The 15519-nt window shown below is 38.5% G+C and overlaps 1 protein-coding gene across 3 annotated transcripts in view; it reads left to right on the plus strand.

Moving 5' to 3' along the window:
• Positions 1-2044: 2044 nt before the first annotated feature.
• The window catches only part of LOC114517062 (follistatin-related protein 4-like), a 20192-nt gene continuing 6717 nt past the window's right edge, over positions 2045-15519 (plus strand). Inside the window, exons 1-4 of one of the 3 annotated variants that reach the window (XM_028536705.1) lie at positions 2049-2189; positions 3930-4095; positions 4497-4762; positions 5091-6647. In XM_028536705.1, the coding sequence (XP_028392506.1) occupies positions 2150-2189; positions 3930-4095; positions 4497-4762; positions 5091-5929 (1311 nt within the window). In that variant the 5' untranslated portion in view covers positions 2049-2149 and the 3' untranslated portion in view covers positions 5930-6647. Of the gene's footprint in view, positions 2190-3929; positions 4096-4496; positions 4763-5090; positions 6648-10585; positions 10714-15519 lie in introns of those variants that run through there. The other 2 variants (XM_028536707.1, XM_028536706.1) reach the window with 2 other exon arrangements.

The raw sequence follows: 15519 nt of genomic DNA on the forward strand, positions 1-15519 counted from the left end.
GATACTGTAGACGATAACCTGTGAATACTTTTCAACAAACTATTACAATTTCTATGCTTTTTAATTGAGAACCGTCACAAATGAAAATAATTGGCCGTATCAATGACAGGGTATGGGGCAAATGTTAAGAATGGCCTAGGGTTTGCTGTGTGTTTTGCACACTGGTGGTGAACGGATAAGCTTTTAGAATTAGAAGGTTGTTTTAATTCCCGAATTTACGGAAACTTTCCAACATCTTCATGCAATCATGCATGCAAAACTATTAATTTTGGTATTCCTCTAATAGAAAATTAATATATATAATGTTAATGAGTTCATTAACTGCAACCAGGTATATAAACCATCGTAATTATCGCAACTCTGGTTTTAATAAATGAAAGTAATCACCACACAAAGATTAACTTTCACGACCAAAGACTGTGATTACTTTCATTTATTAAAACCATGCAGAGTTGCGATAATTACGATGATATATATAATGCATGTATTACGAGTATTGAGAATTTCCCAAGCATCATGTATTAATTTTTTTATTATGCCCAGTTTACACTGTCAACGTTTTTGTAATCACAGTTGCAATTTTGCGTTGTTAAATCCAAAGTTTTAAACATTTTGTACGGAATATTAGGATGAAATAACTTTGTTTTAATTAGTGTTACAGTTTCCTGCAGTATTTTCAACAAATCTTTTAAAACTTAGGATTTGTTGTTTGAAAAGTCCAACTGTGATCACAGAATATTTGATAGTGTAAACCGGGTCTTGTAAACTAGAAACTGTTTTTATTTAAATTTTTTACCCCCATGACGCGTATACCTGCTTCCTGATTGGTGGATAAAAAACCCAATAATCGCACATGCATGTGTTATAATCATGAATAATCGCACACTCGTGTGTTTTCCCCATGCAATTGCGGTTTCGCCAAATAAAACACACCATTCTATAGAATAAATATCGTTATGTCGCTGGATTTTTTGCTTCCAATACTAGCTATTTGCTGCATGCAAGTTAACTTGTCCACAATGTGTTGTTTGTTAGGGCAAAAAAGATAAGGCGAAAAACTACACATTATTATTCATGTGCAATGCCAACGCTGTGCTAATCCAACAAGAGAGAATTTCAGCAAGCTATTTCTTACATTTTTGTTGATATGTTGAAATGATGACGCATGTCAAAAACTGAAGAGTTCACAATCAATTTGAGCCATAACGGCCGACAGTTACTTAAGACTTGAATACACCTTTCACCTTTGTACTCAATACACTTTGTGACGAGTTCAAAAAATTTTGAGTAAACATAATTAACACATTAAACCCCCACCATATCAGGGAGGGAGTATCTCTTCACTGCAAAGTACTTCTACAAGAGCAAGAGCTGCTTCTAGCTGTGTACATACTCAACACAAAAAATTCAATGTCCTTGTTGAAAGAAAATGCCTCGAAACTCTCGAATAGCATAGATTATACTACGCGATAAAGTCCTGTCCCCTGGGAGTCCCTTCAACAATCACCACAATTGTGTACATTCCGTAACGCTAGAAAATTCGTTTTACATCTATTTCTTTATTATCATATCACCGGATGCTTTACCTGCATGGTATAAAAGATGGATATGTAAAATCAAGTGGCGGTCCTCATGATCCATGCCCATGACAAGGTCAGAGCCAATAATGCACAAATGGATTAATTATGAATACATGCACTCGCAAAAATGCTGTCACACTGTATAGTAATTACAAACCATCCACACCTTTCCAAAACTGTCGAAATTTTCCATGATTTTTCATTGCATGAAAACGGTGAAAACCATTGAAAACAAAATTGAAAACCATTCCGCATGACCTCGAAAGATTTCCTTATCGTAATATATTAATACAACTACAAGAGCATACAATATTTGTGATCTTCGCGGAGCAATATCTGTTCATTTTACAACTTTTTGGAAGCTAACCAAAATGTATATTTGATATGCTCAGCAAGTCAACTACTTCATGTTATATATTCAAGTGCATATTGACATGTCACACAAGGTTTAAATATCGCTTCGGATACTCCAATTTTTGAGATCATACTTCCTATATATTGTTTAGCTGCATCGTTAGATCTTCGTCCAACGCGTTCACACCGTGTAATACCACTTAATACATATCGTTATGACGCTGGCTGTATTGCTTCCAATACTCGTTATTTTCGGTAAGTTAACATGTCCACAAGTGTGTATTATGTTAGGACGGAAACGGTAGAAATACGACAAAATGTTAAAAGTATTGATATGCAAGCCAACGCTGCGCTGGGTCAACAAGAGAGAATTTAGGCAGCGATTCTGTTAAACAGACCTCATTTCCGTACGTTGATAAATCGACTCATTTTTACCGAAGTGGATGGTACTAAATAGAAACGTGGAATAGATTTGTTGTCCGTATTCGAGTCTTAAGGTCCTTTCACTTTGTGAAGGTGTGACGGCATATTTTATTCTCCTAATCGTGCATGGCTAGATTAATTAGTTTTGTTCAAAGCTAGGTTACCACTAACCTTTGGTTAAATTTTAATCGAGTGTTTTAGTTTAATGTGCTGCGGAACCACTGTTCGTTTTAAATCTTCATAGAAAATGTGATAGAAAATATTTTCATAGAAAATATTTTCGCTCCAGAAAATATTTATGAAAAAAGATATCAACTTTGGAAACAAGCAATTAGAAAATTAATGTAAAGATTTGCTTCAGAGACTGTCCTGGCAAGCAAACGTTGCTGACACAATAGGTTCCACTATATTCACGCCTGCATTTGCTTCCAGAAACCAGGAAATAAAACCCTTGTTTCTTTCCGTATATATTGCACTTTGAAATCAGCTAATTTCGAATTCACACTAAGCTACTTGAATGTTATATATATATGGACAATAAGCCTCTTTCAGTATATTGCACTTAAAATCAGCTGACTTCAAATTCAGACTGAGCTATATACTTGAATGTTATATACGGTCAATACGAACAATATCCTGCATTTTTAGAATGTTCATGATATCTACAGAAGAGCAATACGACAATTAAGTGCTATGAATTCACAAACTTCATATAACAAGACGCCGGCTTAGGCGTACACTCGTGCTCTAGGGATTGTGTTCTAGGGATTTAATAGCATTACTTGAGGGACACAATCATGGCGTGTTGTGGGAACTATAGCGCAAGTTAAGGCTTTGTGGTTACCCTGGGCCTGGGAGGACTTACACGACAAAATGTAAATGTATTATTTTATACTTGTGTGATAACACAAGTATAAAATAATACATTTACATTATTATCACAATTCACAAATGCCGATTATAGGTAGCCTATAAACAATCCGCACGGCGTGACATATTACTTTGTCAATGCTTCTATTATATATTGACTGCAGACTGCAGTGTTTTAGTTCCGACGAAAGCTTTCAAAAAACTAGTTGTAAAAATATTGATTCGTATTGTTCGTAATGTCAAGGTTCAAACATTTAGGTATTAATAAGTGTGATTTATAAGCATTTGTAGGTCTAAAACTGCGAAAACATCGATCATATATCTTGCTTTCATATAGGAATTTAAAAATATATATCGCACCAAGGAATATGCATGTAAATGTTGCACCGTAGTAATGTCTTCTGTGCATATATATTTTGCATCCTTTGTATTGTTTGTAAAATGTGGTTTGTATTGTCGGATAATTATATCTCGTAATATACATCGCGCACCGTAGTAATGTCTTCTGTGCAATATATTTTGCCGTATTGTTTGTAAAAGTGGCTTGTCTTGTCAAATAATTACATTTCGTCATACATTACTGGGTCAAGGGCGCAATGCATTCTGGGTCATCGAGGTCCAAAACGCGACCGACACACGACGAAACCTAGACTCGTGCCCTCCTAGAGCACGAGTAATAAGAGAGAATCTTTTTTCTCACAGGAATTCTTTCGGGTAATTTTGCCTCAGTAAGAAGAGACAATGTATTCTATCTTCTGGGAGGTGATGGTATATATGTGATAGATCCAGTGGCAAAACGTCTGGTTGCTAAAATAACCAACACAACAGCGCCCGGGCTGTGTACCAAAAGCAATAACCGAGTGTCAAGGTTGGTTCAGAGTGCTGCTTTATAATATAGTATTTATATGGTCCAATTCTGAGAATGCTTCTTTCCAAATACAGAGGGCTTTTTAGTGTTTATTGTAATTATTGGCCTACATTATTGACTGAAAAATCTCTTTATACAAACCACAAAAAGGACCCTAAATATCACCAAAATTAAAATCGCTGTGAAAACAAAAAATTCAAATCCAGTGAATATAAAAAAAAAGATGTTTGTTTGAGTTTTTTCAGGCCGATATTACATTTTTTTTAATTTTTCCTACTCAATTAATTGACTAACTTTGCGACATGACGTCGAGAGACTGACGGCAGCAATATAATTATTTCGGTGGTAGAATAATCATAATAATAATCATAATAATATTAATTTTAAGTTTTTTTCATCAGAAACGACTGCTGGTTAAGTCAGGCTTGTGTTGTTGATGACGCGGTTTTCGTCGCAGACGCATCAGGAAATTCGGTGCACGTGATTGATGTCAGAACACGCGAAAAAATTGAAACTATTCCTACAGACCCGTTCCCCATCGGCTTGCAGTGTCTGCAGTGGCGCAAAGAAGTCTGGGTACATTCTTGGAATCTTTCCACGTTTGACGTCATCGCAACTGAAAGTCGTGATCGTACCCACAAGGCCTTGCGAGCTCATATAAAACCAGGTGATGAAATTTAAAAAGCCTCATATTATTGCAAGCTAGCTTTATATGACATTCAGTTCCAGAGACTTGGTCATGGGAACCTTTTGCTCCTAGGTCTTTCCCTATTATCTAGACATTCGAGCTTTCTGCTTAAGCACGCCGCTAGGAATATTTTACCAAGCCAAAAGCTCAAGTTAACGCCGGTCTTTAATATAGTACATCACCCCACTCAAGTGAGACGGAAAATAGTCCCCGAGAAGCTGAAAACAGCAAATATATAGTGAAAACAAAAAAACGTCCATTAAAAACTGAAAAACTAAAAACAGCACTTTTTATGTGTAATATTTAGGTTGGACGCATGGTTATATGGTTTCCGACAAAGACTTGCACAAAGGAAAGACGGCTTTCGTTACACATTTCAAAAATCCCGGAATTCACGAATTGAACTTAGAAACGAAGACCTACACGAGTTTTCGTAACTTCTCAAAGTACGGCTGCACAGGAACCATGGGCATTGCCTATAACGCGTACAACAAATACTTGTTCGTGGAATGTCAAAAACGTCATCGAAGTTTGTCGTTAGTTGCACAAGACACCAGCGGTGGTAGTGCAATTAGTTGGGAAATTCCCGGCGTTCCATTTGTTTCGCCTAATGGTCGGTATGTTGTGATCCTTCATCGCAAAACAAGTGTAATGAATATTTTTGCCGTGAAAGGACCTGACGGGCTTAAAGTTTCTTATTACCCGAGACTCTACATTCCCGGCGGTGTATCCCATGCGGTGTTTTTCCCAAAGGGTAAAACCTCGAATAGCTACTACGTATTCGTTACGCTTGATTACGCAAAAAGAATAGCGGTCATTGACTTGAGTTTAGCAGAAAAAAGAAATATCTCCGACGTAAAATACATCGAAAACGTCGGCTTCCTCGACACAACAACACACGGCGCATCAAGAAATTTGTTTATCAACGATAAATGGATCATTTCCCCGGCAACCAGAGACAAGACGGTGGTGATTATTAATGCAGAGACCCAGAAGATTCATGGGAAAATTAGCGGAGTGAACGCGGGAACCTTCGCAGTCTGGGTTCAAGAATCACCTGCTAGTGGGACCTCTAGAAAAGATGTTCCGAGCTGTTTCATTTTTTTGTCTTTTTGTGTGTTTTTGCACAATCTTAATTATGAATAAAATGTCTGCAAAAATCTTGGTGCATGTAACTAACCTAAGTAATTTTTAAAGTATGTGGGATATGAACAACATAATGATGCAACATATTCATCAAGAATCAGTTAATTCTATCCGTAGTCTAATACATAACGATGTATGGGTCTTGATAGAACTTAGAGAAAGTTAATAGTAAAAAGAAATAAGAAATACTGAAAAACCATAATAAAAATTTGCACTAAAAATATCTGCAAGATGACCTATATGCATTTGCCATGCATTTTACGATAAACACCTCGAAACTGTACAGTACTGCCCAGAAATAACCTAACAAAAATCGCGGTTGACCTAAATCAAACCTCGGTCTGACAGACATTTGCTACGATTTTTTCGATTTGGTTATTGCGTTGTAGGGACATACGTAGCTAAATCAAGTTAAATTGAGGGGGGGCATATTCATATAATTTTTATTTGTATCATAACTATGCCCACCCCAGCAACAATAAACTGTGGTCTCGGCGCAGTTCTTTGCATCCGGTCCCCGCTGGCGCTAAATATAACATACGCGATGCATAGCAATTCTTAATAGAGTCAATTTGCGAACCCAAATTTTGAAATTATTTTGTCACAGAAATTAACTCATGCACAAGCTACTGTAATATGGGCTTTTTGCAACAACTATAATTCAGTACTTTCAGTCGAAGAGCAATATTCCTTTTAAGTCTTTGCGATAATCTGTTTTCAACTAAATTGACACACGCCAGTGAAGAATGTTACATTAAATTTGTCAAAGATCGAAACCGATCATCGATAGATGATTTTCTCACCTTTTGCATATACTACATTATTTCATTATTTCATTATTTTCATGGTTTTCACTGTATTTGTGCTGTGTTAATTCGATGCTAAAAATAAGATCGCAGATTTATTGTTCTGTACAACAACTATATATATACGAATACCAAGTCTCGGCCTTATCTAATCTCCTCAGACATCACTTTGTATAATTTATATAGAAGCCTCAAGCTTTAAAGACTAACTGCATGTCAAGCTTTAAATCGAATTAGATTTACATTTTATAATTTTGGCTGCCTATATTGGTAATTCCTGAGGTTGAAAATAGCAGTCAATTGAAAATCACTTCAATCAATCTGTCTTCTAAAGAGTTGGGGTTTTTTCATGGAGATTTGTTATAAATTATATGGAGTATTCCACAAGTCGTGATTCGTGAATGACTTTTAAAAACTCACTATACGGATAAGCATTTTTAGCTAGCGCTTTTCTTCGTTGCCATGTAAGAATATGAATAATTATATGATAAATCTGATATAAAAACGCACGCAACGTAACGCGCAAAGTGAGCCTTGTTTACACTACATGCAGTCAATTCATCCGGGGTAAAAAATTTTAGCCGTGCCGTGCCAATAAATTGAAGCCCCATTTACACTACACTCGATTTATTGGCACGGCACGACTAAAATGGGTACCCGTGCCCACTTCATCCGTGCCCGGCCTTTGTTTTGGTACCCTGAGCACTAGTAAAATTGGGCACGGGTACCCATTTTAGCCGTGCCGTGCCAATAAATCGAGTGTAGTGTAAATGGGGCTTGAGTGTATTGTATAAACGGGGCTTCAAACGACGTATTAAGCCCCGTTTACACTACAGTCAATTTATCGGCACGGCACGGCTAAAATTGGTACCCGTACCCAATTTTATTAGTGTTCAGGCAACCAAAACAAAGGCCGAGCATAGATAAAATGGGCACGGGTACCCATTTTAGCCGTGCCGTGCCATTAAATCGAGTGTAGTGTAAATGGAGCTTTAATCATCGAAGCCGTCCTAATAGTTAGCAAGCGGGTTTTCTGCGCAAAACAATACACATACACACGCGTTTTTTGTGGGAGAAGGGGTTTGAGCGAAGCACTCCTATAGGATGTAATTCTTTGTGGTCAATCTTTCATCCCAAGGACTCGTTCCTAAAATTAATGGGCCTTTAAATCGTTGTCCTTGGCTTTATTATAGAGAGCTTTAGATTTGACTACGGCTCTTGCTACGGCTACGAGATTCGTCACTGTGGCGCGAAACAAACGTTGTATGCACACGTCACCTCGTGCAGGCATGATAAACCTTTCCAGACACAATAATAAATGCATGTTTATCCTGTCAAATATTTCGGAAATTTTTCGCCTACTATTTCGAAAAATATACATAATGGTCATGAAAAACAGTTCTCTCAGATTATTTTCTGGAAAAAAACGAGAAAATGTCAACTTTTATTGCTTTTTAAATCACGTAGTGAGGACTACGAAGTTTTCTAAAAATGCCGTTGTCAGATAAGCGACGGCTACGAGTGTCTGGCGTCAGTACGAAGTATCACGAATATCACGTCAATGTGACGAATCTCGTAGCGGTAACAGGAGTCGTAGTGAAATCTAAAGCTCTCTATTCTCCCCATTAGGACTCTGCAACTGCGCACAAGCGCATGATGTCATGTATGCACACACGCTACATACCATGAAAGAGGTAGCCAGCCTCTAAGACATCAACCTGACCAACCGCATACGCTAGTTGGACAGTATACGATTCGACTGATCTATGCTCATACAATAACTTAACAACATAGGCCAAAGATGATTGGAATAAGGTATTATGGGCAGACGAATCAAAGTTTGAATTGTTCGGCACTAATCGAAGGGTTTATGTGCGGAGACGAAAAGGTGAGCGGCTCATAAACGACTGCATTTCCTCCACAGTCAATGGTGTTGGGGTTCTATGTCTGGAACAGGAATAGGCGGTTTGGTTAAAAAAGATGGTATAATGGACAAAAAGGTGTACCATAATATTCTCGTGAAGCATGCAGTACCGTCAGGTCTTCGGCTAATTGGTAATAATTTTGTTTTTCAAGAAGACAACGATCCTAAACATTCGTCAAAATACTGCCGAAACTATTTAAGAAGAAAAGAGGCTGCAGGTGTTTTAACAATCATGAATTGGCCAGCACAAAGCTCAGACCTGAATCCTATTGAGCAAATTTGGGAACCAGTTGACCGTAGACTTGACAAATCGCGTGTAAAAACAAAAGAAACGCTTTGGTTAGAACTTAAACGATGCTGGGAAAGCATTCCTGTTGAGGTTGTTAATTAAAAAATATATTGACACTATGCCAGAACGTTGCAGAGCAGTCATAAAAGCAAAAGGTGGCCACACCAAATATTAAATTAAGGGTGTTAAGTTGTATTTTGAAGAGTAAAACAATTTTGTACCGATAAATAAGTCTTTCAATGTCCTTGCGTTTCAAAACTTTGAAATAAATTACTCGATCATTTATATTTCAGTTCACTTATGAAGAGATGTTAGTACTTCAAGTGTTCAAATAATTATGATCAATACTGTATAGTGGTGTGTATTCAGCAGTGAGCGTCCACTTGTATTGCTGTATCGATGTTTCTCATAGGTAATGTCTGGTGGCATTGGCGTAGTTGGTCTATCCATGGATGGAGTGCTTGCATTAGCCATTGCTTCACAAATTCCGGAGAAAATTAAAGCAGTTGTATCGCGATATCAGGACCGCGTGTACTAATCGGTTGCACGTTGCGCTGCAATGATTTCACAATTCAGGTTATCCGGTGGAGTTTACTGACGATACCTACGTCTCCTATGCGCATTATCTCTTTATATTCAAAAGCAAGGAGGCCTGCAAGCCCGAAGCACCATCCCTTGTCCCAGTGAAACGTATAACCGGGAAAGTTTTGCTGGTGTACGGTCTTGATGATGACTGAATACTGAAATCGAACGAGAGGGAACGTTCCTGGAACGGGGCACTTTATTACGCCATGTTATCTTCCACCGTGTTCAAAATATGTGAAAAGGTGGGATGATACATGGTTCTTAGGAGGTCAAAACAAGTCACAGTCAAAGGCACAAGAAGTCTACTGGAACGAAAGCCTAACATTTCTAAAAGAAAACATAATTACGTAGCTAGTCGACGGCTTATAGAGAAGCGTCCATTATTTCAAACTTAGTTAAGAGTTTTATCCAACCGGCCCGAAACAAAGACAGTATAGGAATGCCTAAATTTAATTAATACTTCATGTAAAGTAGAAAATAGATAAAGCTCATGGGCTGCACCACAATTCGACCGGTATTGCCTTGTAGTGCAGCCAATGAGCGTTTAGCTAATTTTTTGAAAAAGATGACGTTTCCTTAGGCGGAGTGACCCTCGGATAGTTTTCTCAAAATTCCGTATGAATTCCTGTTTTATTTCGCTAATGTGAAGGCTTTAGATGTTGCTTAAAAACATGGAAACTGCAGGATAATGTAGTTTATCATCGGTGATTATTAGGTTGTAGTTTTTGTGGCGTTTCTTCAAGTAATTTTTTAGATAATTTTAGACAATGCGCACGTGTGAGTCTTTATGTGCGAGAACATGTGTCACACGTTGTATATACCCGAGCGCATAAGACTATACAATTGTAAAATATCTATCAATTCACAACGAAATTCACAACTCCCTCTCCCACTATCATCCCTGAGTCAACACTTTTCCTATACCAGAGGCCCCGCGGCAAACAACCGAATTTTGGCGGAAAAGTAGATTATCTCAGAGCTTTCGTCACACGCAGTGCGCGGAAAACCTAGGAACGAGGAAACCACGAGTTAAATTTGCCATAACTCTTTGGCTGTGTGGTCTCGTTCTATGATTATAATTATATAGACCATCGTTCAGCGTATCCATACCCTGGAATACCACGTATTAAATATATCCACATGATGCTACGTGTTTTGCTTCCAATACTGGTTATCTTAGGTAAGTTAACTTGTCCACCACAAGTGTGTGTGTTTTCTGTTAGGAAAAATGCGGTAGAAACACGATACCATAATAATTATTTATTTATGTGCAAAGCCAACACAAACAAGAGGGGATTTAGTCAAAATTTCTATTGAACGAACGCGATGTCAGTACGTTTTCGTGGGTAAATTATTTAATGTTAAAGTGGGTGGCTCTGAATAAAAACGTAGAAAAGATGTCCCGTTCGTATTCGAGTGTGATCGTGCTGGGGCTTTGGGAGGGTGTAATATGATCATAGTCTCATAGAGACGCTCAAATAAAAGCCACGGTAAAGAGACGTTTAATATTATCAATCGCATAAATTTAATAAGGTATAAGACGTTGAAAACATCGAGCTTATGTTTGAGAACATTTCTATGAACCGCGATTTGAATTAGGGCTTGTTACGCTTGAAATGCAGACGCGTTGTGCACAAGACGTGAGAACCCGAGATTTAATGAACTCCATACGTTTGTATTTCTATCGTGTTTCCGTCCTACATACTAAAAGTTCCTACATTATTACTCGTGCGTCGTCTAGGAGAGCACGAGTCTAGGTTTCATCGTGTGTCGGTCGCGTTTTGGACCTTGATGACCCAGAATGCATTGCACACTTGACCCAGTAATGTTGACGAAAAGACATTACTACGGTGCAACATTTACATGCATATTGATTGGTGCGATGTATATTTTAAATTCCTATATGAAAGCAAGATATATGATCGATGTTTTGGCAGTGTTTAAGACGTACAAATGCCTTTAAATTATACCTAAATGTTTGAACCGTCGACTGACATTACGAACAATACGAATCAATACTATTACAACCAGTTTTTTGAAATATTTCGTCGGAACTAAAACACTGCAGTCTGCAGGACTTCAATATAGAAGCATTGACACAGTAATATGTCACGCCGTGTTGATTGTTAGGCTACCTATAATCGGCATTTGTGAATTGTGATAATAATGTAAATGTATTATTTTATACTTGTGTGATACATTTTTGTCGTGTAGTCCTCCCAGGCCCAGGGTAACCACAAAGCCTTAACTTACGCTATAGGTTCCAACAACACGCCATGATTGTGTCTTTCAAGTAATGCTATCAAATCCCTAGAACACAATCCCTAGAGCACGAGTGCACCTAAGCCGGCGTCTTGTTAAATATTGTTTAATGTTAAATACGTTTACGCTGGTTTCATTTTCGCGGAAAATTCATCGTGGTATCGTAGTAGAAAATAACCTTCCCACAAAGACGATCGATGCAATTATAGGTTTGATTAAAGAGGCCTTCGTCTCTACCGCACGAAATCTCCTACTGTAAAAAAGCTAGTATAACGTTACTACTAAATGTGTTAAACATATTGTTATATAGGTGTTGCGTATTTTAAATGTGATTGGTTCATTTGTAGTCACATGACTTTAAATAAATGCAGGGAAACAAGTGAAAAATATAAATTAGACAAAGGTCTTACTGCAGGATAATTGTGATTCTGCGAGTATAATACGAAGCACCAAGGATTCATTATGCATTTTTCGCCACTATTCACCAGGCCATCACAGTTTAAAGTTCTTTGTTATGCAAATCGAGCCCTATATAAACGACAATGAGCCCTTCCCAACCGTCTTAATGAGCGGGCATACTCATAAAATTTGAAGGTGCGAGGGCTTCGACACCTAGCTGGGTGGGCACACTATTACAAGTGTCGGGAGGGACATGAATCCTTGGTGCTTCGTATTATACTCGGAGAATCACAATTATCCTGCAGGTAAGACCTTTGTCTAATTTTATATTCTCCTTGGCATAATACTCCGCACTGCAGGATTCATTATACATGTAGAGTGGCCGGAGCATGACCAACATTAATACACACGTATACTCAAGAGAAGTTCAAGGCTATATTTAATTGGCCACACACGCAGCAAACATTCCATTTCATAAACTAAGTATCGTTTTTGCATACACAGCATCACAGCAAAAGTTCCAGATCGTTTCCAATCTGCAGTTCGTAAGATGACGTCTATTGATACACCAAGTGCCTCGATCTGCTTTCGAGGTCGAAGCAGATCTAAAACTATGCCCTTTGAATATATTGGTGTTGATTCCGGATAAATCCAACGCCATTTTTAGCCAGCGAGCAATTGTAGATGCGCAAACAATTTTATACGGTTTGCCAAATGAGATGAATAACTTTGAAGTGTTCAAGGACTGTCTAGCTTCCGTAGTTCGGGCAATGTACGCCAACAACGAAGAGTATACACACAACTTTTTGTTTTCAGAAAACGCAGGAAAGTGTACCACAAGGGGAGCTTTCCCCGGACGAGATGTCTTTAAAATGTCCGTTATAACGAATTGAATTGCATCCTGCGTCTTAGTCATAGAATCAACGCTTAATACAGTCAAGGTTTGGCTGCGTTGAGCAGAAACAAGAGCTGCCATGCAGGGCCACAGTTTTGAGAGTTGAAAGTTTTAATGTCAAATCCTTAAGTGGATCCCATAATTCTAAGCACTTTAGCAAGGCATTAACGTCCCATGTAGTGGAATATTTTGGTTGGGGAGGACGTGTGACAAACATTCCTTTCAACAGTCGTACAATAACTGGGTGTTCCCCCAACAAGGCCCCGTCTACCGGGGGCAATATAGAAGATAACGCTGACGACCTGTATGAGTTCACTGTAGAATATGCTTTCTTCTGTACCTCGAATTGATCAGTTAGAAATTCGCACACAACACCTAAAGAAGAGGATCTTCCTTCCTCGTACTACACCAGCTACAGAAACACTTCCATGCTGCAGAATACTGCTTTGCGGTGCCTGAACGCCAAGACTTGAGCACGTACTTGGCAGCCTTTTCTGAAAGTCCTCTACTTTGGAGTCGAGAGCTGAGAAACGCCACGCGGCTAAGCGCATAGTTTGCCACAGAGGGTGCAACATGTCCTTGTTCCCGGGTGTAATAAAAGCTGCCTCACGTTTTATATACATGCATAGGAATACATTTGAATGCTAAAGATATAGTATAAATATAGTAAAATTATTCCAGTTTAGTATTTAATTTTTTCTTATTCGTCTTATTTTTTGAAATATTTGCGGTTTTGTAAAGGTGTTTGAGTTAACCGCCGTGCGTTTTTAGCTAATTTGGCGTGAGAGCTGCCTACCTTGTCATTTTATAAGACTGTTCAGACAACATGAGCGTCGCGCGAAGTCAGCGAGATTTCTGGGCCGCTATGGTATGCTCATTATGAATAGGAATTGTAAAATACGCATCTTTAAGTCAATCGTGGTCATATACTAACCAACTGACAATTAATCTACCATATGATGTAGACTTTCCATTTTAAAATGATGATAGATAACAAACTCATTCAGTGCCAGTGGCTTTACAAACAAATTTGATAGCAGTGGAATTACAAACAAATTTGATAGAAACTGACTTGGATGAAATGAAGCGTGTCGGATTGCTCCTTTGTCTAATAACATTTGAATTTCAATATCAATTGAATTTTTCTCCGCCAAGGAAAAACCTATTCTTTCAGGGATTTTCCGCTGAACGGGTTCAGTCGTGAACTCAATTTTATAGCCATGCATGCACGGCCTGTAAAATCCAAGTGTCATTTGTAAAACACTTCCACACATCGTAAAATTGACGTAAACGGCCGCCTACCTTAGGATATAACTGATTCGTTACTGTTTGGTTGACGTCCCCAATTTTTTTGCTGCCACGGGCGAATGCGGCCTCCGAAAAGGAGGTTTCCGGTAGTCGTAGCGCTTGGAGTTTAAACGATCATTGCGACAATGATATCGGGGGTTCTTACTATCCCGAGGATACGATAAAGCATTGAAGTCCTGTCTTCGCTACGCTCTTGGCAGCCATGCGCTTAACTTGCGAAATATTTCGAATATTCTGGGGCAGCTCGTTCCCAAAAAGCATCCTTGTTATAGGCTGCGATTCATGACACAATGATTTGTAAGCTAACGTCACTTCAGATTTAAGAGATTTCCGTCTCTTCATTGAGAATTCGTAAACTGAATTACCAAGAAGTGTTAGAGTCCCGACAGCCAAATCGTAGACATCCGATACCGGGATAATATCTTTTTTATCTTTCTTGGCGTCGACCACTTTATTGGTGAGCATAATTACCGGAATGACTCCTTTGATCAAATTCCTTTGAAACGCCTGAAACGAAACTTCCCGTGACTTGGTTTTATCGTGTAAGTCGTCCCACAGGCCACAGTTCTGGATTGACTCTAGGAGCTTTTAAAAACTCACAATTCTGCGGTTGCAAGTATTTCCGTTGAATACTCTGAAATTGCTCTTTAGCAGGTTTCTTAGTACACGAGCTGTTAATACGTTTAGCAACGCCGTCGAGAACCTTAGGACTGCAGTCCTCAGAGTCCTTGAATAAATCGTTGTACGGCAACTCTGCCTCCTCGAGGCTTTTACCGCTTGGGTCGTTGGTAAGACTCTCAGTCGGGTCGAAGACAGAATTTGTATCATCTATCTTATGTATCTTGTATTTCATCAAGCAATTAAAACGGGCGGACACAGAGTACTCCTGCCAAGTGTTTCATTCTAGTTTACCAAAATACCTATCGGATGAATTGGAACGTGTCAAAAAAGGAGCAATGGGTATAATTTTTCCTGGAGTCAAATATGTTGATGCATTAGAAAAAGCCAATATTCCAACCTTATTTGAAAGACGGCAATCTCTATGTACGAAGTTTTTTTATGAAATCGTGGATAACAAAGACCAATAAACTCACCAATCTATTACCGGAAAGAACCAACGGT

This window comes from Dendronephthya gigantea, unplaced genomic scaffold (genome assembly GCF_004324835.1).
Source record: "Dendronephthya gigantea isolate DGI-Jeju-01 unplaced genomic scaffold, DenGig_1.0 000007F, whole genome shotgun sequence".
NCBI classification, from domain to species: domain Eukaryota; kingdom Metazoa; phylum Cnidaria; class Anthozoa; order Malacalcyonacea; family Nephtheidae; genus Dendronephthya; species Dendronephthya gigantea.